This window comes from Anguilla anguilla, chromosome 4 (assembly GCF_013347855.1).
Source record: "Anguilla anguilla isolate fAngAng1 chromosome 4, fAngAng1.pri, whole genome shotgun sequence".
Classification (NCBI taxonomy): domain Eukaryota; kingdom Metazoa; phylum Chordata; class Actinopteri; order Anguilliformes; family Anguillidae; genus Anguilla; species Anguilla anguilla.
This window is the reverse complement of record NC_049204.1, coordinates 41,448,314-41,473,699: the sequence shown is the minus strand read 5'-3', so window position 1 is coordinate 41,473,699 and position 25,386 is coordinate 41,448,314. Positions and strand designations below refer to the sequence as shown.

The 25,386-nt window shown below is 40.6% G+C and overlaps 1 protein-coding gene across 2 annotated transcripts; it reads left to right on the top strand.

Annotated features, from left to right (window-relative positions):
• The first annotated feature begins 819 nt into the window (after nucleotides 1-819).
• On the top strand, nucleotides 820-25,301 carry lipib (lipase, member Ib). 2 transcript variants are annotated; one of them, XM_035413171.1, is made up of 11 exons: nucleotides 820-1,030; nucleotides 8,168-8,260; nucleotides 13,009-13,385; nucleotides 14,383-14,491; nucleotides 14,946-15,047; nucleotides 16,601-16,690; nucleotides 18,670-18,837; nucleotides 18,990-19,079; nucleotides 20,404-20,512; nucleotides 20,924-21,097; nucleotides 22,175-25,301. In XM_035413171.1, the coding sequence occupies exons 1-11, from the start codon at nucleotides 952-954 to the stop codon at nucleotides 22,260-22,262; spliced, it is 1,479 nt and encodes a 492-aa protein (XP_035269062.1). In that variant the 5' UTR covers nucleotides 820-951; the 3' UTR covers nucleotides 22,263-25,301. The 2 variants fall into 2 exon arrangements, with proteins under 2 accessions (XP_035269062.1, XP_035269063.1); XM_035413172.1 differs by lacking the exon at nucleotides 8,168-8,260.
• The last annotated feature ends 85 nt before the right edge of the window (nucleotides 25,302-25,386 follow it).

The window sequence follows — 25,386 nt, the reverse complement described above, 5'->3', positions numbered from 1 at the left end:
ATGGATGTTCTGGAGTAAACTCAGCACCCTGTTATCTGTTTTTACACCACTGGCACTGTTTACACTTCTCAAAGGACCCACCACTTCATCCATGAATGAACTGAACAGTTTGTGTGTGGGACTCAATTTTCTAAGCTTGTTAATGCTCAATATAAAGAGTGGTTCATATGGCTATTTTCAGAGACTTCTAAAGGGATAACAAAAATTGTGATTCATTTGAGAATTTTCTGAGCTGTGCTAAAGAGCAGCGATTCATCTAGTGATATTATGTGGGCTTTTTTTTTCAGTGATGATTAAGCAATTACGACACAGACTGGGCTCATTGAAAGACTGGTTTGAGCATCAGTGGGAATGCCCCCAATAAAATATCCAAATGCAATCATTAAATGGCCCTTTTCCCTATATTCACACACGGTAAAAGCCACATATTATATAGACTTAAAATGTGCAAAATTATATGTGCCATCATAATTAAAGTCTGGACTTTGGCTTTGCCATTCCAGAATACTAACTTACCTTTGTAGTTTTTGCTATTTGCTTTGGGTGATTGTCCTGTTGGAACATAAATATTTGCCCAAGAGAGATTACTCTTAAATGTATTTTAATATGACTGCAAAAAGTATTGTGGATTGAAAGATAGATAGGCTGCTACTCATGGGCTGCTGGTTGTGGTTGTGTTTCAGAGAGGATCAGCAGCTTGCTGCAGTATCCGTCACCTCTTAGGGGGCGGTCTCTTGTCAAGGGGTGTGGCTCATTGAGGTTGTGGGAGTTGTCTAGAGCTGACAGCCCAGGAGGAAGGTCCTTCGGTATCAGTGTGACACTGGGATAACTGGGATGTGAAATGTGTTGTCTGCTGCTGATTCAAAACCACTCCTTTGGAGCGTCCCTCTATTTTACTTTCCTGATGTCTCTCTGTTTCTCTCTGTTTCCATCTCAGTGGTCTCTCTCTTGATGCTTCTCATCTTTCTACACCTTTACTTGGTTCTCCCTTCACCTGGAATAGTCTTCATCTGGGACAGAATTTTCACTGGTAAGACTCCTGTGTGTGTGTGTGTGTGTGTGTGTGTGTGTGTTAGCATCTGGTGTAGGATGTGTTTCAGCTCACAAACATACACAAATATGCAAAGAGACATATTTTCAAGTACTCATGCTCACAGATACATATATGCTCTCTTGCTGTAGCAGCATAAATGTATGATATAGCTTTGCAACTGTGCAAGAAAGGAATTGCCTCATTGTCTTTCATTAATTGGATTTGCTGTATTGGACATGAGTAGATTATAAAGAGGTTAATTATGGTAATCTGCCACTGTGCTTGGTTTCAAAGTTAGTAAAAACATGAGGAAGAAGGTTAGCTTAGTACACAAGTATGATCCCCTAATACATTTATACACTCCAGAATAATCTGGTTCCAAAACAATCTGATTGAAATTGCTGTTATATAATAATTAATTTTACTGTTCTGCTCAAATAACTGACTAGGTTCTACTATAATCACAAACTTGCACCTAATTGCACCCTCATTGCAAACTTGCACCTCATTGCAAGCACTGCATTAGAAATGTGGCAGGGCACAAGTGATGAGTTTTGTTGTGTTTCTGACCTGGAGAAAATTGAGACAAAATAAGACACCCACACATCTCACAGGAGAACACTGCCTTCACACTATCTGCCTGCTGAGGCCAGGCTAAGCCAGGGCACCATAGGTCACCGTCTTCAGAGTTCACTGGGCCCACATCACTGCTAATCAAAGCCTGATGAGAAAAGGCCACGGTGTGTGCAATCAGGGGTCCCAATAAAATAATAATAAAATAATAATAATAATAATAATAATAATAATAACCAAGATGCGGATTGTGTGGACATCTTCTGTGATTGATTTAATACTGCTGGTGTGGTATCATTTTGTCCTACAAGGTTATATTTTCCTACTTTTTATTTTGTGCAGTTGCTGCACATAGACTGTGAATTTTTGGAAGAAATTAGCTTTAATTTGCTAAGCATTTATTCCAAACTTAGGTTTGTTTAATAATACAGTATAAGATTCCCCTTTCCACTAAAAATTATGTTTTAAAAAAGAATCTTTATGAAAGGTTACTTAAGTTAACTTTCTAGCTAGCTATCATTAGTCGTACGCATGCTGGCATGGTAATCTAGATAGCGTTTGCGGTTAAGGAATTTCAACAGCAACTTTCCTTACCTAGCTGATTGTCTCTGAGAAGCCTGATGATAAATTAACTTTTTTATGCTTCAACCTAGTCAGAGGTTTCAGGTGTTTAATAACTCAAATGCAGGTAATTTAGCATGATATGACATGGTAACAATTAATAACCCATATATTGTATTTTGTCATGGTAAGAAAATCTTACAGCATAATGCAGAAAAAAATAATACCGGGCATGCCACCTGGATGATTATGGCTTATGGCATAGGACAACCAGGTTGCCCTCAGCTTTTAGTACAGAGAACCTGTCACTCCTTCCCCAACCAGCTTATCTGAACCTCCTCATTAAGAGGTCGGCTGTGCTATGATGAGAACAGTCTGTATGTGGACAATACAAAATGATGATTCATCACTAAAGAGGACATCTTGCTGAGACATCAGGTTCCAGTGAATGGAATTAGCCCATGATTTGATATAGAATCTTGGCTATGCCACTGTTAACTATGGCTAGTAGCTCCGAAGAGCTGCAGCATGGGCTTGGGAAGGGAAGCTGAAATGTATTGGCTGTGCAACTCAGATGGACAGAGTTAAAACAAAAAGTGGTGCCTGGCAGAACAGAACATACTTTAGAGGGAAAGCTTGCCTTTAAATTTATAGAGGACATGGCCGTGATGAAGACAGGCCTACAACTAGTACAACTGGTCAAAAAATTGTGGTTTTTAAAAAAACATATTAAAATGACAAATAATAAAACATGCATGACCTCACTGTTGATGAGGCCCCCTGAGGGTACACTTGCTCCATCAGATTTTAATGTGTTAATGAGCACTGGTAAGCACTGGTCACCCCATGTCCCCCTGGGCCTTTAAGCCATCACAAGGTCAAACAGTCTGAATTACAGAGCTCTACCCATTGGGCTATCTGATGCAGTGGGAGGTTTCTCTAGTTTATGGGGGAAAACACGCCACAAATTATGATTCAAAGGAGTTTCACCTGACTCTTTTAGTCAGATTTTTATTATATTGTTATAACCAGACCCCACAAATATGTTGCTGTATCGGATGTATCTTCTTCTAGAGCTATAGAAATATAATGTACAACTTTGTATGTAGATCAAGACTAATGACCTCTTAATGAATAGACTTATGTGGGTAAGAATATCTAGACTGGCACATGTCCATTGTACTTAGACAGAGGTTGAATTTCTCGGTAGGCCTACCTTGTTAGATAAAGAGAAATAAAAGAACAAACTTATTTCTATCTTATTTCACTTAATTTCATACAAGATAGAGTAGCAGAAGTGAGCAGCCTAGGCCAAAATTAGGGAACTTGTGATGCATACATACAGAGCATAAAGAACCTTCTGCAATAGTACGTCTGGTCGTGTCTACAGGTGGAATCTATGTCACTGTGCAGATTCAGCGATCTTGGAATCATTTGTATAACACATCCAACTTACTGAGATTATCTGCAGCAGATGAAAATCAGTGGATATTCACTCATTCTGTAAATTAGTTTTTCTTTCTGTGCCTGTCTATATAAACGACTGTTCCTCCTGAGTTTTTTTTTCTTCAGATTTTTAATTGGTTGAGCGAGTAACTGGCTAGAGGGAAAACATGGACTGGAACCTACGAAAAATGAACTGGATTGTCATAGTTATTTGTAACACTACCGGTCAAAATTATTTATTTATTTACCAAAGGTGGGTGGACGCCGTCCACCTGCTTCCACCCCCAATTTAACCCCTGAAAAATCCACAAACAAGTTTCAACATTAGAGTAGCATCTTAATATTCAGATAGGATACAGATTCAGAACTTTCCACCAATTCTTCTTTGAATCGTATTTTTTGGAAAACTATGAAATTCTAAGTATAGTTTCAGAATTAGTGCACTGAGCCACATAGCACGTTCTCTTGCTGTGAGATTCCGCCATTGTTAGCGCTGCATAGTGAGTAAACTGGCCCCACATCTGCTCCAGCATACCCAGAAGTGTGAAACAGGCTAATTCTACCTCACCGAACATGAACACAGGACAGCTGTGGGTCATGGCACACCAACAGCAAATGAGCGCGTGGACATGTGACCACATCAGAGGCTCTTGAGTCTAGCCTGAAATCTGTTCAAAGCCAGCCAGCAACCACACTGTAGCCTCGCCTTTCCGCCCCATCACTGCAGTATCTCATCATTTCCCAAAACTGCTACAAAAATAGCTGCACCACTTTTTTTTTAGCAATGCAGACATAAAAGGCAGGCTGCTCAGGATTACAGATGCAAAATAATACATGATTGTAGTACATCTCAATGTGATTGCTTCAATGACATTTGACTTGGAAAGGATGCACCAAGTCAACTGTCAGGGAAGCTTATTTACCGATTGTTAAATTTAAAATATTGAATGTACACTCAGTGGCCACTTTATTAGGTACATCAGCTCATTAACACAAATATCCTGCTCCTCCAACTGGTTGCAACTCAATATATAAAGCATGCAGACATGAGGAAGATGTTTATGTTTATTTGTAGTTGCTTGGCCAAACATTAGAATGGGCAAGATGAATGTGATCTGTTCTGTGAGCAAAAACACCTTGTTAATCAGAGAGGGCACAGGAGAATGGGCAGACTCATTTAAACCAACAGAAAGGCCACAAATGCTCAAAAACAGTTATTTATAACAGTGGTATGCAAAAGGGGATTTTTGAATAAATAATGCATACAACCTTGAAGCAGATGGCCTATAGAAGAAGACCAAGTTGGGGTTGAGTCCTGTCAGCAAAGAACAGGCTACAGTGGGCACATGGTCACCAAAACTGGATGACTGATGTCAGAGCTCACAAGGAAGATTAAGACCCAAGTGCAGAAATCACATGGGAAGGCAGAGATAAGTAAAACAAGTCTTTACTGAGTATACAAACAAACAAACAAAAAAACTAAACCAGGAAACACAAGGAGCACTGGGAACAAAACAGGGCATGGGGACTAGCAATGAGGAGAACATACAAGAAAACACAAAGACCAAGCACAGAACTTGTCTCTGTAGGAAAACCAGGAACAAAAATGCATAGTGGAACAGGGGCAGACAATTAGGAAATGAGCAGACATGTGGGGAGTGTGGGAAACCAATAATCCAATTAACAATCCAACACACCAGACACAAAACACGGTGACAACAAAACAGGGAATTAATGGTCCTACGCATTGTTGCTGACCATATGCATCCCTTTCTGACCACAGTCTACCATTTTTCCAGATGGATACTTCCAGCAGGATAATGTGCCATGTCACAAAGCACACATCATTTTCTGCTGGTTTCATGGACATGACAGTGAGATTGGTTTACTCAAATAGCCTGCACAGTCCCCAGAACTCAGTCTAATAGAGTCTCTTTTGTATGAGGTGGAACAGGAGGTTTTGCAACATTAGTGGCTGAAAAATCCACAAGAACTGCATGAAGCTATTGAGTTAGCATGGACCAAAATCCCTTCAGAATGTTTCCAGCACATTGTTGAAACAATACAGCAAAGAATGCAGGCTGTTCTGAAGGCAAAAGGCAGTCCTACCTGCTACTAGATAGGTGTACCTTATAAAGTGCCATACAGAGTATAATACCTACAGAGTATGTGCATGTGTAGGGTGTGTGTGTGTGTGTGTGTGTAGGGTGTGTTTTCAAACAAGCTCTATGTGGGTATTATCTGGCAAAACTCATTTTCTAAGCTTAACTCTAACATTTCACTACCACTAAAACCTGTTTCTGCAATCCACTGCCCTGAAGTTCACTGCCATCTCTATCTGCCATAAACTGGGCTCCTTTCTTCCAAAAAAGAATTTTGTGTCCATTTTCTGTGAATAGCAGTTGATACAGCATGTTGACAAAAAACACTGACCAAGACTGTTATTTTACATAAAATGCCATATCCTGCACGGAGCTTGATATTGCCCTGAAAGGTACCCCTTGCTGCAGAGTGTAACCCTGAGGCAACAAAAAGAAAACAGCCTTTCCCCAATATATAGCTTAACAAAACATATGAAAAGAACTATCCATTATGCATCATTAAAGGTCCACGCCCAAGAACATTTTTATTTCTTATAACAAGTTATTTTCTTCTAAACTGGCTACATACTGAACTTTAACCCGCTGTTTCACCAGACCATGTGCTTCTCCAGCATTGCTTCTTGAAAGAAAGACCTCCCCCAATTGTTACATCAGCACCTAATTGGATTTATTGCAGACATGTCATCAGACACTACTATGTGTACAAAATAAAATGCTTGGGGGAGGTGTTATGGGCAATGCTGTGGAGCAGAGGGTGGAGTGTATTAACATAAGGTATATGAGCAATATTTAAAGAATAGTTAGTGAATGTGCAGAATTATTATAATTAAACAAACCAAAATACAAATACAACAAATAATACAAAATATAAAAAAATAATATACATAATAATAAAGAGATCAGTCATCGAGCTAACATCCATATAAAAGCATGAAGCATGCTATACCTGTCCTAAAGTAATTACATAAGAAACAAGAACTAGGGTGTGAGATGATTTCCAAGATGAATTTTTAAATTCATAGATACTGCTCTTAATATTGATAAGCATGTTGATTATTCTTTGTGACCTCTGAAATATCGTTATTGATGTTGCCTTCACCTGAGGACACAAAATTGTATCTGCTTGTTATCTGACAGCATCCAATGGTCTTATATACAGCATTGAATTGGCTTCCAAGAAACAGGACTATTAGTTTCTGCCAACTTCTCAGGCATACTTTCAATGACACCATTATGGTGAACTTTGCAAACTTCAGACCATTAGCACATTGTCCTTTGCTGCTATGCTGACATCTGGGAGCTCTAATGGTTTCATTTAATCAGACTCTGTACACATCCTGACATTTACATCTAAATGACACCCTGCCATTTCCCTGCTGCTAGATACCAGCTTCTCCTTTTCTTCTCCCCATGATAGAGACCCCAGTGCCTCCTTATTTACCCACCATTAGAGACGCCACTCTCTTTTTCTATACCCACCAATACACTCCACTCAAACCTTCATGGATAGATAGTGATAGAGACCCCACTCTCACTGCTTATACCACAGGTTCCCTTGCCAGATGGTCAGCTCCTATGTTCCTAATTGCAGGAGGTTCCAGCTGGCAGCAGCTAGCTGTGCTATATAATTGCGTATGAATATTCAAAAAGCCCCAATGACAGAACATCCATAGAGCCATTTTTTCATTTTGTTATAACGAGGAATAGAGACAAGGCTAGTCTCAGCGATATATAGCAATAGGGACCCCTCTTGATGTTACAAGTCCCAGGCTTGTCATTTAATGGGGATTTTGCAAGATAGTTCCTCCCTTTGCCTCACTGTTTGACCCTCCACCCTGTACTCTGCACAAAATCACATACTATTAATCTCAGCAGCCTACACTTTAGCAAGCCATCGCCTGTGCCTATAGGCCTATTAATAGCCCTGATGATGTGCCTCTTTCTGTGGTATGAAGCTAAACACAGTAAATTGAAAACACTGACAGAGCTAAGAAAAAGGCTGATTCCTTCCTTCTCCCTTCTCTCCCAGACCCCCATGCCACCCCACAAACACACACACACACCTACACGCATCACATCTCTGAGTTTGGGTCAGTGGCAGTGGGTTTGTGGCAGTCTCAGTGCTGCAATGGATTGGATTGGGTTCAGGTTTCACACTAGCTGTATGTAAGCCTTACTTTCTGATGGCCACCAGTTTTTTTGACTGTTACAATACTACTCTATTTCTGTGTCTATTATGTACTATAGCTTTCTCTCCCCTATCTGTACCCCTCTTTATCTCTTCTTTCTGTCTATGTCTTGCCCTCTGCCTTTTTGTCTCTGTGAATAAATCCTCTGGCTGTCTTATTGTTTTCTCCATTTTGCTCTCTTTGACAGTGTTTGATGTCCTTTCCCTCCCTATGTCTCCTAATTCTCCTCTTCTCTCTTCCTCCTCCTTCTCTCTATTACTCAGAGGAATCCCTGTTCTGTTGTTCAGCTGTGGGGGGCAGAAATATGTTGCTCTGGTGGTTCCTGGGTCTGGCGGGCTCCATCGTGCACTGCAGAGGTAATGCTCATTGTCTTATTGGCTTGTTTCCATGGTAAAACTGGGTGTGGGGCGAGATGGTGTGTCGGCAGATGTGCAGTCGGTCAGTCAGTCCCAGGCTCTAGTACCAGGTGAGGCACCTGAATGTTGTCACAGCACAGTGTGTGATGCACTCAGGTGCTCTTGTGGAAACTGCTGGATCTCGTTGGAGCTCTGGACTGCTGGATTAACCCTGGGAGAGCAATGCTAAGAGGTCAGAGCCCCAGCCAGAGGAGGCTGTATGGGGGAGGGGATTTGGGTCACCAGCTCATAGACACCACTCTTGAGTCTGCTACAGACTTTAATCCCACCCCTCCTTCTCAACAGCGGGTGAGGGGGGTGAGGGGGGGCAGCTGGGTGAAGTTCTTTATATAACAGTGTGATCCAATTGGACAGGGAACACAGCAGCTAATTACAGACCATAGATCACTTCCAAGGCACATTGCTGAGTGGAACACAGCCTCACCCTTGTATGTACTGTTGTGGTTGGTGGGGGATGGTGGGAGGTTGGGGGGGGGGGGGGAAGGGGGGGTGGCGGTCACTGATGACATGGTCCATAGGGTTGCCAGGAGTTTTAAACAGGAAATGTTTGAAAACATTGACTGAACTATTAGGAAGCTTGGAAACCTGGGATTGCCATCTCAAGATTCTCTTTAGGAACAAGACTGGCAGTACATTTTGGTAGGATATTTACAGAATCGCCGATATCATCACAGGGGGTGCAGTAATGACACCACTGAGAGTGCAGCAATGACCTCAAAGGAAACTTTAGAGATGAGATAATGGGAGATATGACAATAATGTCATAATGAGTTCCGTGATGATTTCATAGTGGGCTGCAACAATGACAGCACAGGGGTATACAATGAGGATCATGGCCATCTTCCATCTATGAAAAAGCTATTTAAGGGCAAGGACATTTGCGCCCCAAAAACTGCAAATTTGATACCCATGTGGGGTACTGCCACTGTCACACTTCCGAGCAAGGAATTCAGTATGTCAGTAAATATTCACCTATACAAGTAGACCATTTTTATGAAGGAAATTGTGGAGGGGAGCATGTAAGTACATATACAATTATCTAGAAGATATAAGCATGCACATAGATGTGCTCAAGGAGAGTTATCTCCATACCCTTGTAGCTGCTGCTTCACACCCTTGTCAACTAGTCCTTTCCAGCAGTGACCAATGAGCAACAATATAAAGCTGGTAGAGCCAAAGTCTGTTCTGAAGATGGTTCTGATTATTAACAGTCTCATTACTGCCAGTATTAGTAAATATCACTTTTCAGTTGCCATTCCTTTCTATTTAAATGAGAAGGGGCTTTATAGAAGGGGCTTGCCACACTTAATTGTTTCAATGCTGTTTTTGTAACTGTTTTTTGTCATGACAAAATATTTTACATACAGTGCACAAAGGCAATGCTACAATGTTACAATGCAACCAAATGAGGAGGAATCAATCACAAGAGGATGAGCAGCATAGATGGTAAAATATGGCTCACCAGTATTTTTGCACAGTTGCAAACCAGAAGCAGGCTTATCATTTAAAAAGGTAAATTCCCTGCCTGCCCCTTAGCTGACACCACCATCTACTCTCACCACCTGGAAGGAGGGATCTATGAATGTGACATCACCTCCAACTCCACCCTCCTCCTTGATTGCTCCTCCTCAAGGCTGTTACGAAAGTCTCGTGGCCAGAGACCAGAGGGATTACCTTCTTCTCTGCTTTCCATATTAAATTAAGAGATAAAGTTGCCCTGTCTTTTATGGATGCGCTGGATTTTAAAACGGGCAGACCTAGAGCATACAGCTGTGAAGGTGCTGGTTAGTCCTCATTATATTGATAGTACTGTCAGTCACAATTATGCTTGTCACCAGGACAAATAAGGACACTTGCTAGAAGTCAATGTTTATGTCAATGGGAAATGCTACTGTTGGGGCCGCTGTTGGAGGTTCAATGGTTGTGTTAAAAGTGAAAGCACTCTTTCTCAAGTGAATAACAGTGAATTCAGTAAACAGTGAATAAGTGACACACATGTTTGGTTTGGAACACACATGTGTGGAACACATAATTAAGAAAATGCTATAACAGGAGAGATCAAAGGTCAGAGATTAAAATACCTTTTAGGGGACAGAAAACAAATCCTATCAACAATCTTATCCTGCATCTTAATCCAAGACCTTATCCTCAGTTAGAACTGGTAATGGAACATGTACACAATAGCTCTCATGCCGAACATTTTCTTATTCTTATCTTGACTTTCTCGTATTTTGGCATGAGTTGGTATGAGTGTGCCACGTCAAATTCGGCAAATGTTCATAACTTCAGAAAACTGTCATAATTGACCCACGTAAAATTGAGGACTGCCACTTGTTCGTAAAGGAGAGCGTGTTCATGAGAACTGTGAATCAGCATGATTGACAACCAAAAATTGCTAGATAAGGCTAGGGGTCCCGACCCATTTGTCCTGAAGTACCATAAATAAAAATGGCATCCAAGAGTAAAAAGAGTTTGGTGATTGAAGTCCTGCTTTCAGAGATCAGTAAACAAAAAATATAATTTCTAACAGTGTCAATAGTGATATTAAGGGATGCATTGTCACTTGAGATCAGTACCATCGCTGAAATAAAGAAGAAATGGTTTGATATGAAATTGGATCCAAGAAAACATACAAAAGCAAGGTGGTCTATGACTGTAATGGGAGGGAGTCAAGGGATATGAGAGAATAACTTCCATAATAGGCACAGTTCTGTACAAAAGTCATAGATCACCCTTTCATTTATTCAGTGTCAGATGATAATGGAGGAATAAATAAGTTACCAAACAAGTTTCCGAAGGTGTCAATGACGTTGTTTTAGAACACTTTGCCTTCAAAAATGACTAACAGTCAAACAACTACCCAAACATACCTCAGCTGCCTAGCAGATTTCTTTGTCATGTGTATCAAAAATGGCTAAAGGAGATAGTTCTATTGAGATTAGATATGAAAAAAAATCAATCTGCATAAAGAAGGCAAAAGTCAAATGAAAAAAGGTATAAAAAAAGTTCCTGTAGCCAGGAGTCCAATTGTAGTGGGTATTTGGAGGTGCGATGGAATTGGGTTGGATCAGTCCGTTAAGTTGCAGCTCAAACAATTTCCAGATTTCCAGAAGCAAGCCTCATAGGCTAGATACAATCCATTAGTCAAAAAATAAAGTTTTTAGCATTAAAGAATGGCAGGCTAATTGTACATGACTTGTTGGCAAGTCTGGACCACTCGTAAATTCCATTGGTGCCTAAGAGGAAATTCTGAATACAAGAAAATTGGTGAAAGCGGCAAGCACTCTTGCTCGTACAAGAAACTTAACGAATGTGTTCGTTAGGGTGGTTGTTGCATGAGGCCCAATGTGTTTATTTTACACCGATTTCCTGTAAACACTGCACCACACAAATACACAATTCTGGAAACTTTATCAAGTCTTTTACTGACTTTTACTTACAGTTCAGAAAATAATTATGTTTTACTGTACTTCTGCTTATAAATAAAAATGGTTTTATTTTTTTTCATTGTTGTAATTGTTTACAACAATGATGTAATTGGTGAAATGTTTTTAACTGTTTCCAGAAACTTGTTTGCAGTGTAGTTTTGCCGTTCTGTAGACCTGACCTGTAAAATATAGGATTCAAAGTTAGCATTCAAAGCCATAGCTGGGGTGCCACGGTCTATGTGCTGCACTGGTTGTTAACTGTGCACGTAACTATAAATAGTACTGCCATAGGATTTAATTTGTAATTTGGTTTGTAAATGCGCATGAGAAAATTAACGTAAAAGGTGAAATGTAGTAGTACAACTTACCGCATTGTTTGGCTGGTTTGGTGTGGTGTTGGCAGTATCTGGGGATGCAAAAGAGGCGCCGCTGTCTTCCGCAAAACTTTATTGATTCAGGAGAACATAACAATACACTAACAGATGTGGGGGGAGATGGTAACCACAGTTCTTCTTCTGTTAAAAGTGTTAGTGTGTTGTGTGGAATTATTTTTACATCAAGATGTGCAGTATTGTTATAATTGATATCTTTCAGGTAAATATTGTAAATTATATAATTGTTAACTTTAATTTATTTCCCTTAGTTGGAAGGTTCCAGGGGAGGCGCTTAGGAGGGGAATCTATATAAGCCAGTCCCAATCATTTAGTGGGAAAAGAAGGGCTGAGGAGAAGGAGTTGTGCGGTGCGATGTGATGCAATAATTGAGTATCAACAAAATGTTTATACTGCTTCATTTTTTGTTCTTTGTTTCCAAGTGTTTTTGTTTGTTAGTTAGTTTGTAAATAGTTCTGCCGACCATAATTTCTTCTTGCACCTGTGGAAAAATAAATCCCTCACTGGAGGAGTGCACTTGACTTTTGTGTGGTTCCATTACTGCCGTATTCGCTCGACCATCCCGTCACAGTATACAAACATTCACATGCATGTCTGCATACTTGTGTATGTATGCACACAGCCATGAACACATATATGCAAACACACACACCTACACCCCTCTATGAACAGACTCATCTACATGTATGCACACACACACACACACACACACACACACGTACTCCACTTCTCCCTCTTTCCAAAATGTCCGGACTGTCATTTCTGTGTAGAAACTATTAAAGCTGCAGTTTAGCTGAATGGTAGTCAGTCAGCTTTAGCTTTAGTTCTACTGAAGTAAAAGAAAGTTGTTGTTCCTGACTGTTCCCAGGCCAGGTGAGCAAGTGTGATGACTTCACTGACCTTGACTTCCGTGAGACGTTCATGGGGACAAACCTGAATGTGAAGCTGCTGCTGTTCACAAGAGCCAACCTGGACTGTGGGCGGGAACTCTCGCACCTGAAACTGATGGACCAGCCCCTGTTCCAGCTGACCCGGCCCACTGCTTTTGTCATCCATGGGTACCAACCCACAGGCGCGCCGCCAGTTTGGGTGGGCCACATTGTGCGTCTGCTGGCCGCACAGGAGGACATGAACATCTTAGTGGTGGACTGGAACCGTGGGGCCGCCAACCTCAACTACTACTCTGCTGTGGCAAACACACGTAAAGCAGCCGAGAACATCACTGCATTCATCCAGAACATTCAGGTGAGACGAGAGCATGTTAAGGGCAGGAGAATGTATTAGGAACAAAATCAGGCAGATTCCAGGCTGATGGAGAAGGGCAGTTTTTAATTCATGAGTTCTTAAAGCTGAAAAATCATTCTCTGCGTCTGTATTGCTTGCTTTTCTGTCTTGCTGCTGGTATCACAGTATCTGCATAGGACCTATTTCTTGGTCTTATTTCTGAAATGTGGCCTGACTCAGTAAAGAATCACATAAATGTTGTGGTTACCACATTTAGGTATTGGTTCCCTGCTTTCTTAAGATTGCCAGATTTAAGATTTACTTGATATTAATGAGATATAGCATTAATCATAGGAATGAATGTGCGAGTGGATACATCAGCTAACAAGTTCCTGAAGATGAAACGTCATTTTTTTATAGCAATGATGAACTTTTATTCAATATTCTCGCTGCTTAGACTCCATGCACAGTCAGTAGGCTTTTGAGATACAAATTCTAATAAGAACCTGTACTGTATAAAACATCCTAGAACATAGTAATGATACCATACTGATTTAGGCAATGGTGTATCATACCAAACCAATGTAACTCCAATTCCAATCTTTGGAATAATGAATTAACTGTTTTTCAGTGGTAGGTTGACTAATCAGTAAACTATTTTAGGCTTGTCACAGCTTTAAACCAAATCTTTGTTTACTGATGACAATGTTTTATACTGTGATGACAGCATCATTTTAAATTATGAAATAAAATAAATATTTAATATTTTCTGTTTGAGCAGGAACGTATACAGTTTTAATATGCCAATTTATAACTTTAAAAATTAAAATGTGGATTCAGCCTAGGAGAACTATTTTGGAGAACTGAACATTTACATCATACAGTCTATTTCTGTCTTTTTTAAATGGAATAAAAACATTTTTATGTTACTGCTTCATGTAAAAATGTACACAGCACAATAAAATCGTGTCTGTGCTGCTGGTCTTACTGTGTCTGAGTTGTCGTCTGGTTTCTATAGGAGAACGGAGCGCTACTAAGCTCTGTCCACCTGATTGGGGTCAGCCTGGGGGCTCATGTCGCTGGGTTTGTTGGGGCCATGCTGAAGGGGAAGATTGGGAGGATCACAGGTGAGACTTGTAGTAATGGGCACGGTCTTGTGTGCCCTAGAAAGATTGCCATAGTTCTATGCGCATGTCATGTGTGAGTTGTTGAATAAAGTATGGAGTTGCAAGCATGAAAGTCTCTGGCTGAGTAGCTTAAAAGTCATACTTTACAAGACTGACAGAGAAGGAGGGGGGGGGGGACAAAAGGGATAGTGAGCAAGGGAGTGGGAAACAGACAAAGGTAGGGGGTAAGGGACAAAGCAATGCAGGATGACTGAGATGTGAAGGAGGATAGAGAGAGAAGGGGAAAGTGGAGAGAGGGATACAGTTAGAGCTAGAGGAAGAGAGACAACAGGAAAAAAGAGGGAAAGGTAGTGATAGAGAGCATAGGGACTGCTTGACTGTCTGTCTGTATGCAGCACAGTCACCCCAGTTATGTGCCCATTGCTCTGCCTGTGCTTCCCTTCCAAACCCATAGCACTGGACCCTGCCGGACCTCTGTTCTCTGGGACCCCACCAGAGGAGCGCCTGGACCCCACTGACGCCCAATTTGTGGATGTCCTACATACTGACACTGATGGTAGGCCATAGAGACATCAGAATAGCCTTGACATGAACAGAGAAATGCCTGAGCATTCAGCCCCAGGTCACAGCAATAACTAATCCCATTAAACACAACTAATCCACCCAATCTTATCAATTCATCTGCCAATGGATTGCTGCAAGCTCTCTCGATGCTGTGTCTATGATGGTGAGCTGCAAAACACCATGGGATATTTATTCCCATTGTACTGCGGGGATACTTTGCTTGACATCTTGCATCCTCCTATTCATACCCGTTAGCACGCTTATGTTATTACTTTAGAACTGTTAAATGGATGTTTGCTGTATGACTCTAATATATGTTTTATACATTATGCATTTGATTTGCATTATATTTATTATTTTAATGCATTTAGCACTTGAATGATGCATATACACTTGGTGGTTTGGAAATGCTGCTAACTAGGTCAAGCACTGTTTCCAACATAACTCAAGCAGATGAATTTATGTTTCTCTGGACAGGAGCAACTGTTTATTAATAAATGTAATGCATTGTATATTAAAAAGGTTTGGAAGGTCATCCTTTCTACAGCCGTTATTCTCTGTGAGCTTGAGTTATTTCTATATTTTTGCTGTATAGTTAAGTATGGTTATTCTAGTTTTGGTTCTTAAGTATAACAGATGTTTTTAAGCTGTGTGTATGACCTCACTAGACATAGGGAGGAGGCTATGTGTCATTTAGTGCAAAGTACTGGCTGTCATTACTCCACCCTGGAGCACACACAGGATTTAATGCTGACGCCCTCCACAGCTGCAGTAAGAATAACCATGGTGGGAAATAAGTAAAAATAAACAGTGAGTTTTCCTTCTGCTGCAGCTAACAGAAACCACAGCGTACCTTCGCTTAAAGGCCTCAAAGAGATGCTGCTCCAGCAAGTTTCCTAGTAACTACTAACTAATTCACCACACACCTACAGCTGAACGGCATGGTCTGTGATATTTGTGTGACTGCTGCTGACTGTTTTCATGTATTTATACTTGTGAATCTGATGGAGATATTACCACAAACATTTTTTTTTCATGTGTGAGCAATATGGTTAATGATTCATTTTAAAACTGTGGTTTGTTATTCATTGCACCATTGTGCCAAGGAAAGTTTGAAATAACAGCCTGTTGTTTTCATTCAGATGTGGTTTAACTATAAATTGTATGCTGTCCAAAATAAATGATATACAGTCTGCAGTGAACAAGGCGGATAGCACTACTAGGTGCTATTGGTGTATCCATGTTTCACTCTTCCCTTTAACTGCATCAGAATATTGATTTGTGCCAGAAATCTTTTATTAAAGTTATCTTTGATGGCACAATTGGTGGTACTTGTGCTGTTTTATTTTTATATTTCTGAGATTAGAGTGTGTGCAGTGACTTCTCAGGGTTGAAGCACTTGACCCTCCAGAGACATGGTCAGGAACCTACTCATAATGTACATAATACATAATCAAATAAGGGATATATATGGCTTGTATGCATGTGCACTTGGTGTAATAACCTGTATAAATTTGCCTTTGTGCATCTCATGCGCTTTTGCAGCTCTTGGCTACAGAGGACCCCTCGGTCACATTGACTTCTATGCCAATGGTGGGGCTGACCAGCCTGGCTGCCCCAAAACCATCTTTTCAGGTCAGTCTTAAGTTTTCTCTCTCATCTTATTAAACAGGTGGGTCTTCAGCAAAGCTGCATAACAGTGGGCCCTGTGGCTAAACTCAAACACATCACAGCTCAAATTAGCGAGGCATACTTTCTGAACTTCAAAAGCCTGATGGCATTTTGGAGGGAACATTCCATTGCTGATGGCAACACTCATCTTTCCACCTCCTCAAATGATCAGCAATCAGGCAGAAACACTGTTCTCAGCATAGCAACCCAAGCCCGTCATTTATAGCAAGGGTGTCAAACTCAAGGCTACAGTTTCTGCTGGCTTCCTTTTAATCAGAAGCAAATTTAGGCCCTGGAAACAAGGTGTCTGCATTATTCAGCCAATCAGATACTTAAAGAAATTAAGAGCTTAACCACACCAGCAGAAGTACAGCCCCCCAAACTGGCGTCAGACACCCCTTATTTATAATTTATATTATATTTTATTACATTTATGTTATCAATATAAAAAAGAAAACAGTAAGAATAAATGACTATAGCTTCCTTCCTATTGGTTTTGTTACCATAAGCATGGGGCATTGCATTTCCAGCAAGGTATTTAACTGAATGGCTTCAGTAAATATCCAGGTGCATGACTGGATTGTATGTATACATAATGTCATCTGCTTTAGAGTATCTGCTAAAACAGCAGCTGGCATAATGATATCCTGAACACATAGGTGGACAGAGCGAATCAATGAAATATTCAATAGACCACCGAAATGTGAAGTAAATTTGACACCCAAATAAGGAATTCCGATTCCATCACTTTGCTAGACTAATGGGAAAATGAATAGGGGTATAAAATTATTGCCTAAAATTACATCCGACGCCAACACTGTCTATTTGGCTTAGGATCTTTGGAATTAATATGGATGTCTTTACTTTTTAAAGTAGTATGTAACAGTTTTGAAGCCTGAATATATTTATTTTATTTGATTGTGATGATAACATAGTATGAATTCACCGTGTAGCATTCCTAGTGTCATGGTTTCACATAGTTAAAGGACAAGAGGATTGGTAGATGGGAACCAAAAATCCTATTCATTTTAGCCATAGGTGAAAAAAGCGGAACCGGAAGTTATCAGAAACCACCAAAATGACAATAACACCTGGTGATGTATGAAGCTGAGTAGACTGTAATTTTTTTGTCTCTGATCAACGAAAGGAGGGGATGCCAAGCATTCTGACATTGACCCGGATTTTCTGTCTGTTTTGTGCTGTGACTTCCAGTTCTTCCAATGGCATGCTATCAGTACAGCCTGCCTTCTTAAAGAGCTGTGTTGGCCTCTTTCCATATGCTCCTGCTCCAGCACATAGAGGCATAAAACCCACATTGGCCACCACACCCTGTTAACCATCAGCAGAATCTTGCTACATACATTAATAGAAGAGTTCCCATAAAGAAAGAGCCTTGATTAACCTGTTTTGAACAGTGATTAAGGATTTCTATTTCTGTCAAGATAAACATTGATGAGCTTGTAGGAATGGACCATCTCTGTTTTTTCCAAGAGGTATGCTTAAAGAGTAATTGCCTCTGGTAACATTTTTGACAATAAAGCTTTTCTTTGGAGGAAGAGAGAGTGTTTTTACGAGTGCTTTATAACAAAGGAATTTAATAGTTACGCAGCAAACTTGTCTTAAAAGCTCAGTGAATATTTTCTTTTGCAAAGCTTTGTGGCTTAAGGAGAGTCTTAAAGATGTGAGATACTCACATCCTAATAATTTACTTTCGACATTTAAAGCATTTGGCAGGTGGTTTTAGCTGAAGTGACTTACAAAATATACATTTTAAATTATAAGCAAACCACTATAAATAGAAATAGCGCTTTTGTTGAGGTGTGTGCTATATATTCTGCAAAACAAATGGAGAGAAGTTATGGTGTTTTAACTCTTCTGTGTGACTAATTTTCCCTCAGGCCATGGCAAGCCCTTTCAGGTCATTGCTCTTTTTACCTACACAGGGAAGTCATACTTTGTGTGTGACCACCAGCGGTCAGTGTTCCTATACCTCTGCTCCCTCAACAAGACCTGCAACATCACAGCCTATCCCTGTTCCTCCTACCATGACTTCCTAGATGGGCGTTGCCTGCAGTGCGAGTCCTTCAAGCCAGCTTCTTGCCCGATTGTAGGTGAGGCTGCAGTCTCTGGGGCACCGCCTTTGGTCAAGAATGCACGCTTGATCAACTGGGTACACATCTCCGAGTACACATTTTTATTGTCAGATCGCAATTTGTTCTTGTCCATCATGTGAAATTTTATCCCCACTGTCACCTTCACCCAGGTTACCATGCCAGCAAATGGAAGGACTCTCTCCTCCGTCTGGGTCAGACGAAGGTGTACTTCTCAACCACTGCCGTGTCTCCATACTGCAGTGAGTAGACAGAGACAGCCAAAACTTATCACATCGTACAACCGAGCCTCAAATGCGCAAATCTCAGACTGGCTAAAATTACGGACTAGGCAGTCAACCAAGCAGAGTATAAACCTGGAAGTAAAATACCTAATTATACCTTTTCAAGCTCCTAATTATAGAGGACATATGATTCCCTTTGTTATCATCACTGATGACAAAAGGAGCATTAAACAGAAGCAAGACTTTATTCCCTGTTTTTGTTTCTAAACTTCTCCTGTGTAACTGTTTATGAAGGTAGCAAGCTTTTTCTGCATGCTGAAACTATATCAGTGGTACCTATTTATATGCCATTAAACAGGTGTTGTTTGACACATTGAAGGATGTGCTTGTTTAGTAACAGTTATAGAAGCCGTTTGAACTCAGTAGTCAGCAAAGTTGAGGTCTATTCCATTTTAGTTTGAAATGCTCTTGTTGTTTAAAATGATTTTGTAATAGAGAGTGCAAGATGGATGTGAATTTTTTTGGCCAACAGATGTTGTCTGCAGACAGGTTAATTTGTGCTGCATATTTGTGTTAATGACACCATGCTCATTGTTCAATATAGGAGCATTACAGCAAATTGGAATGCATTTACCATCTAGAGTGGTGATTTTCTATTCGACGTCCCTTAATCTATCAATTAAGATTGAATGGTCAACTGTATCACAGGCTTTAGAAAGGTCGATACAAAGGGCAGCACAGTGTTTTTAATGTCAAGCACTTGGACTATATCATTAATTACTGTAGAGGCTGCAGTAATTGTACTATGACCAGACCTAAAACCAGACTGCACATTACTAAGTATATTGTTGTCATGTAGAAATTGCTTGATCTGAGCATTAACCAGGGATTCTAAAATGTTTGCCAGAATTGGGAGTTTTGAAATGGGTTGGTAACTATTCAGCACAAAGTGATCACCACTTTTAAACAAGGGGAGCACACAGGCTGCCTTCCAATCATTGGGAAGAGTGTGAGAGACAGATTAAAAAATATGAGTGAGGGGATCAATAATAAGAGGTGCAACGAGCTTCAGAAGCCTTGGCGCTAACCGATCAGGACCTGCGTTTTTTTATTTTTATAACAACAAAATGAGAGTAGTAAAATTTGTGGGTTGTGTTAGTAACCATTCCAATAAAGGCTTCAAATTAGTGCGTTTTGAACACATTTTCCTGTTAATCTAACAAATACATGCCCACTCAGATGCTGCTGGATTTTATGGACCTTTTGAACAGAATCCTGCTAAGTACAGGGCTGAGGAACTGTTGAAAAAGGTTTTGACTGAGCCCTTTTGTCTGGATGACAGAGACAAACTACAAGGTGGACATTGTGACGTGGAACCAATACACACGCTGGGGCATTGTCGTCATCAAGCTGCACAGTGGCAGGAGGGTGGTGGAGGCCAGGATCGATCAGTGAGTCCTGCAGGAGTTCCCTTCCCGCCTTGCCTTCTGCAAACCCCAGTGTGATACACCTGGAGACTCAAAAAGCTGGTGACAGGAGACAGGAGACAGGAGAGTTCATGAAACTAGAAATGGACAGATCCCACATGCTGGGAGAGATTCACTGATCACTGGAGCTTGATACAGAGAAAAAATGTTCTGTTGACTGTTTATATAAGTCAGTAATTGACTAATTTTGAGCCCGCCTTCCCCATTAAGAGGTTCATGCAGCCTGAGTACCCTACCACAATCTGTGGCCTCACCTGTGTTACTGTCTCCTGACCTGTACACTTCACTGTATGCAGTATCAGAATCATTCACATTCCCCCTCGAAGTAAATATAATTATCCACTCCCTCACAGTTGAATTCTCTCTCCTTCACAGTAAACTTTCGAAGTTTGAGCAATACACAGCGACCCGTTTACTGGCCCAGTTTGACGAAGACCTGAATCCGGTCCAGAAGATCACGCTTTGCTTCCTAACAGGGAATATGATTGGGCCTCGCTACAAAATGCGGCTACTGCGCATCCGACTTACACCCCTGGAGAAGCCTGATAGGTCAGTGTGGCCTCACCTGTCTCTTCACCTGTCATGGTGTCTTCGCTCGCCTGTGCTCTCACCTTTGCTATACAGTACCTATCAGTGTCCACTCACCTGTTCTCTCACCTGTGATAAACAGTACCTATCAGTGTCCACTCACCTGTGCTCTCACCTGTGATATACCTCTTGATGTCCACGCACCTGTGCGCTTATCTGTGATATACCTATCAGAGTCCACTCACCTGTGATATACCTATCAATGTCCACTCACCTGTGCTCTCACCTGTGATATACCTATCAATGTCCACTCACCTGTGCTCTTACTGGCGATATACCTATCAGAGTCCACTCACCTGTGATATACCTATCAGTGTGCACTCACCTGTGTTCTCACCTCTGATACACCTATCAATGTCCACTCACCTGTGCTCTCACCTGTGATATACCTATCAATGTCCACTCACCTGTGCTCTTACTTGCGATATACCTATCAGAGTCCACTCACCTGTGATATACCTATCAGTGTGCACTCACCTGTGTTCTCACCTCTGATACACCTATCAATGTCCACTCACCTGTGCTCTCACCTGTGATATACCTATCAATGTCCACTCACCTGTGCTCTCACCTGTGATATACCTATCAATGTCCACTCACCTGTGCTTTTACTTGCGATATACCTATCAATGTCCACTCACCTGTGCTCTCACCTGTGATGAACAGTAGCTATCAGTGTGCACTTACCTCTGTTCTCACCTGTGATATACCTATCAATGTCCACTCACTTGTGCTCTCACCTGTGATATACCTATCAATGTCCACTCACCTGTGCTCTTACTTGCGATATACCTATCAGAGTCCACTCACCTGTGATATACCTATCAGTGTGCACTCACCTGTGTTCTCACCTCTGATACACCTATCAATGTCCACTCACCTGTGCTCTCACCTGTGATATACCTATCAATGTCCACTCACCTGTGCTCTTACTGGCGATATACCTATCAGTGTCCACTCACCTGTACTCTCACCAGTGTTGCTTTCTTTCTTCATTCTTTCTCATTACACTCATTTATTGTTTCCTCTTCCTCCCAGGCCACAGCTGTGTCGCTATGACATGATACTGGAGGAGAACATGGAGGTGTCCTTCAGACCCATGGCCTGTGATGGGTCTCGTAACTGACCCAGCACTGGGGGGGCGCTCTGTTTCATACCAAAAAACAGCACTCTGGGGAGCCTCAATTCTGACCCAACATCAGGTGGTGCTCTGCTTCATCTCAGCACACAGAAGCAGGCAGGTGCAAATACAGAAGTCAGAGGGGGTGGGAGCTTATGCCCTTTTGACCTGTCACTCACAAAGTGCCCTCCTGGATGGTGCTTTTTTTCCTATGTTACATTTTTTTCTTATTGTTCATCATACTGGCACACCAAAAAAAGGAATGCAGCTTTATCTACATCATTCACAATGTCATGATGGGAACCATGACAACGATAGTGATGACGATGATGGTGATGATTACAGCAAAGATGAAATAAAAACAATAAAGAGGCGGACATGTCATGGGACTGCCAGAACTCTCTCGCCCATGCACCAAGGGGAAATTTTTTTGCCTGTATTATAATCCTCTCCTGTGTGTGTCTTCATTGAAGAGCATCTGCCTGCTCCTACCTTTTGTTTGTCACACTGTTCACAACCTGGCAGAGAGACTACATCACCCAGAGTCCCCTTATGAAGGAAGGCATTCTCCTCCAGTCTTCCTGTGACTTAATATGGCAATTCCAAAAAGGTCTGCATAAAGCTCAGGTACTTATGATCTCTTTCAAGCTCTAAGAAATCCTGCCGATAAGGGCCAACATTGTCTTTGTTTCTGTAATAATTAGGGGAGGTGGCTCTGCAGATTTATATATTTTCTTAGCAAACTAATGATGGTAGAAGTTGTCCTGTTAATGGAAATTTTGTTATTGTTTTTGAGAGACCATCAGAAAAAGATCACAGCAAACAATGATGAATGGTGAATGATGATGTATGGATTCATAGCGCAATAAATGCTGAATATGTGTGGACTCATGGAAAAGTGGATGATAATGAGCAGATCTTGACCACAGCAGATACTGAATATGTGTGACTATGTGTTAGTCTAGAAGTATCATGGGAGGTAAATAGTTGATTGTCCTCGGTGAACTACAGATGATGCTGATACAGGTGTATAGAAGACTTGCCTGGGGGCTGGGCAAACCTACTGGAAACATATCTGGCTTTCCTTAGGTACAACTGAGTCAGTGGAAATATTTCTGGCTTTCAGCAGGGTCAGCTGATCTGAGGTCAGTGTAAACACATCTATTGTGTTTTGAAAAGGGAAACCCCATAGACTACATTAAATATCCTCATGTGAAAGTGCTTGCGTACATTCAACATGTTATTTTGCTGTTAGTAGCATACATCTTATAAAATCATAGACTATTTTGTACTGCATTGCAATTGTTTTATTTTTTTCTTTAATTTTGTGTAAATATGTATATAAATCCCTAATGTAGGAATACAAGTTAATTATTATGAATGGCTGCAAATGTGGTTATTTTGCCATTTTAAAAAGCCAGCGATTAGATACATGTTGCATTTATTAGATGTAATATGCATAGATTAAATACATTTAGCATTGTTGCCTCACAGCAAGAAGGACCTGGGTTCAAATCCCAGCCTGGGCCTTTTTGTGTGAAGTTTGCATGTTCTCCCTGTGTCCGTGTGGGTTTCCTCCACCAGTCCAAAGACATGCAGGTAGGCTGATTGGACCCTCTGATAAGGAATTTCCCTCAATTGTAAAGAAAGAAAACAATTTCCTTAACCTTACAAAACAGCTAAAGTTATTAAACAGCTGAAAGGGAATGAATGTCAGCAGATACTGTAGCTGTAAAATGAACTTCTCAACTGCTATGTTAATTCAATCCATTCTTATTCAGTAATATAAAGTCACCACCTGGCAGAGAACCATTTGTAATGCACTGACTTTTAGCTAAAACTATTGACCTGGCTTCAGAAATAAATAACTCCCTAACTAATCTATGCCAATAGCCTTTGGAGGTCAGGATTTAGCACATCAACAAAATTTGTTTTGTAACAGACTCCCCCCCCCCCCGTGTCTTTGTGTTTCACAAATGATAAAAAATGATAATTTTCCAAATAATAAAAATGCATTCAAATAATGTTTGTCAAAAACATCCCCCCAAACCCAAAACAAACAAATCAATAAATACTAATTAAAAGTTAAACAACACAACTGAATTAATAAAACAGAGACCATGTTTTAAACTCCAGAGTGTCACAGTCATCCTAGCATAAGCAGAAGCTTTCCATGTAGGCCAACTATGGCTGCCATATACTATGTAATGTAGTGCTTTTATTCCTTAAATTATATTATGTTCAAATGGAACTCAACTGTTAAGCAGTCAATAAAATATATAAAGTTAAATTGATTACTAAGAGTAGTTTTAAAAGTGTAGAATAGTTTCATGTTTAGAAATGTGAAGGAGGTATGTAAGTGGACTATTGTAATTATGTAAGTCCTGGGTTACAGGCTTGTGCATGGCTCCCTCTTGTGTACAGATTTATGCAAGCCGAGAAGCCATTCTCACACAAAGTATACAGTGCCATGAAAAGTATTTTCTCCCTTCCTGATTTCCTCTGTTATTACATGTTTGTCACACCGATTTCAGATCTTTTAACAAAATGTACAGTAATATGTGTTTGAGAACTTTTTCCATGAAATTAATTATATACTCAGCGTTTACTCAGTTTCCCTTTGTCTAATACTCTATTGCATTTTGTCAAAAGATTTGATTCAACATGACAAATATCCCGGCCTAGGCCTTTCTGTGTGGAGTTTCCATGTTCTATGTCCGTGTGGGTTTCCTCTGGGTACTCTGGTTTCCTCCCACAGTCCAAATACATGCAGGTAGGCTAATTGGAGACTAAATTGCCCATTGGTGAGTGTGTGAGTGAATGGTGTGTGAATGGGATCAGCTCCAGCACCCCCCTCAACCCTTCCCAGGATAAGCAGGTATTGATAATGGATGGATGGATGGGTAGCATTTCTTTGGAATACAACTTGTGTGAGCTAGGATAGTCAATATTCTCATTACTTATTTGTGTTATTTTGATATCAATACATTTAATGGCAATGACTTATAGACAGTGCTTTGTATTTGTGAGTAACTTGTCATTTTTGTATATTTGAAAATGTGTTTTTTCAGATTTCATTTCTTTTTGTACTGTTATGAGTAAGTTATAGTAGTAATGCATATAAATGTAG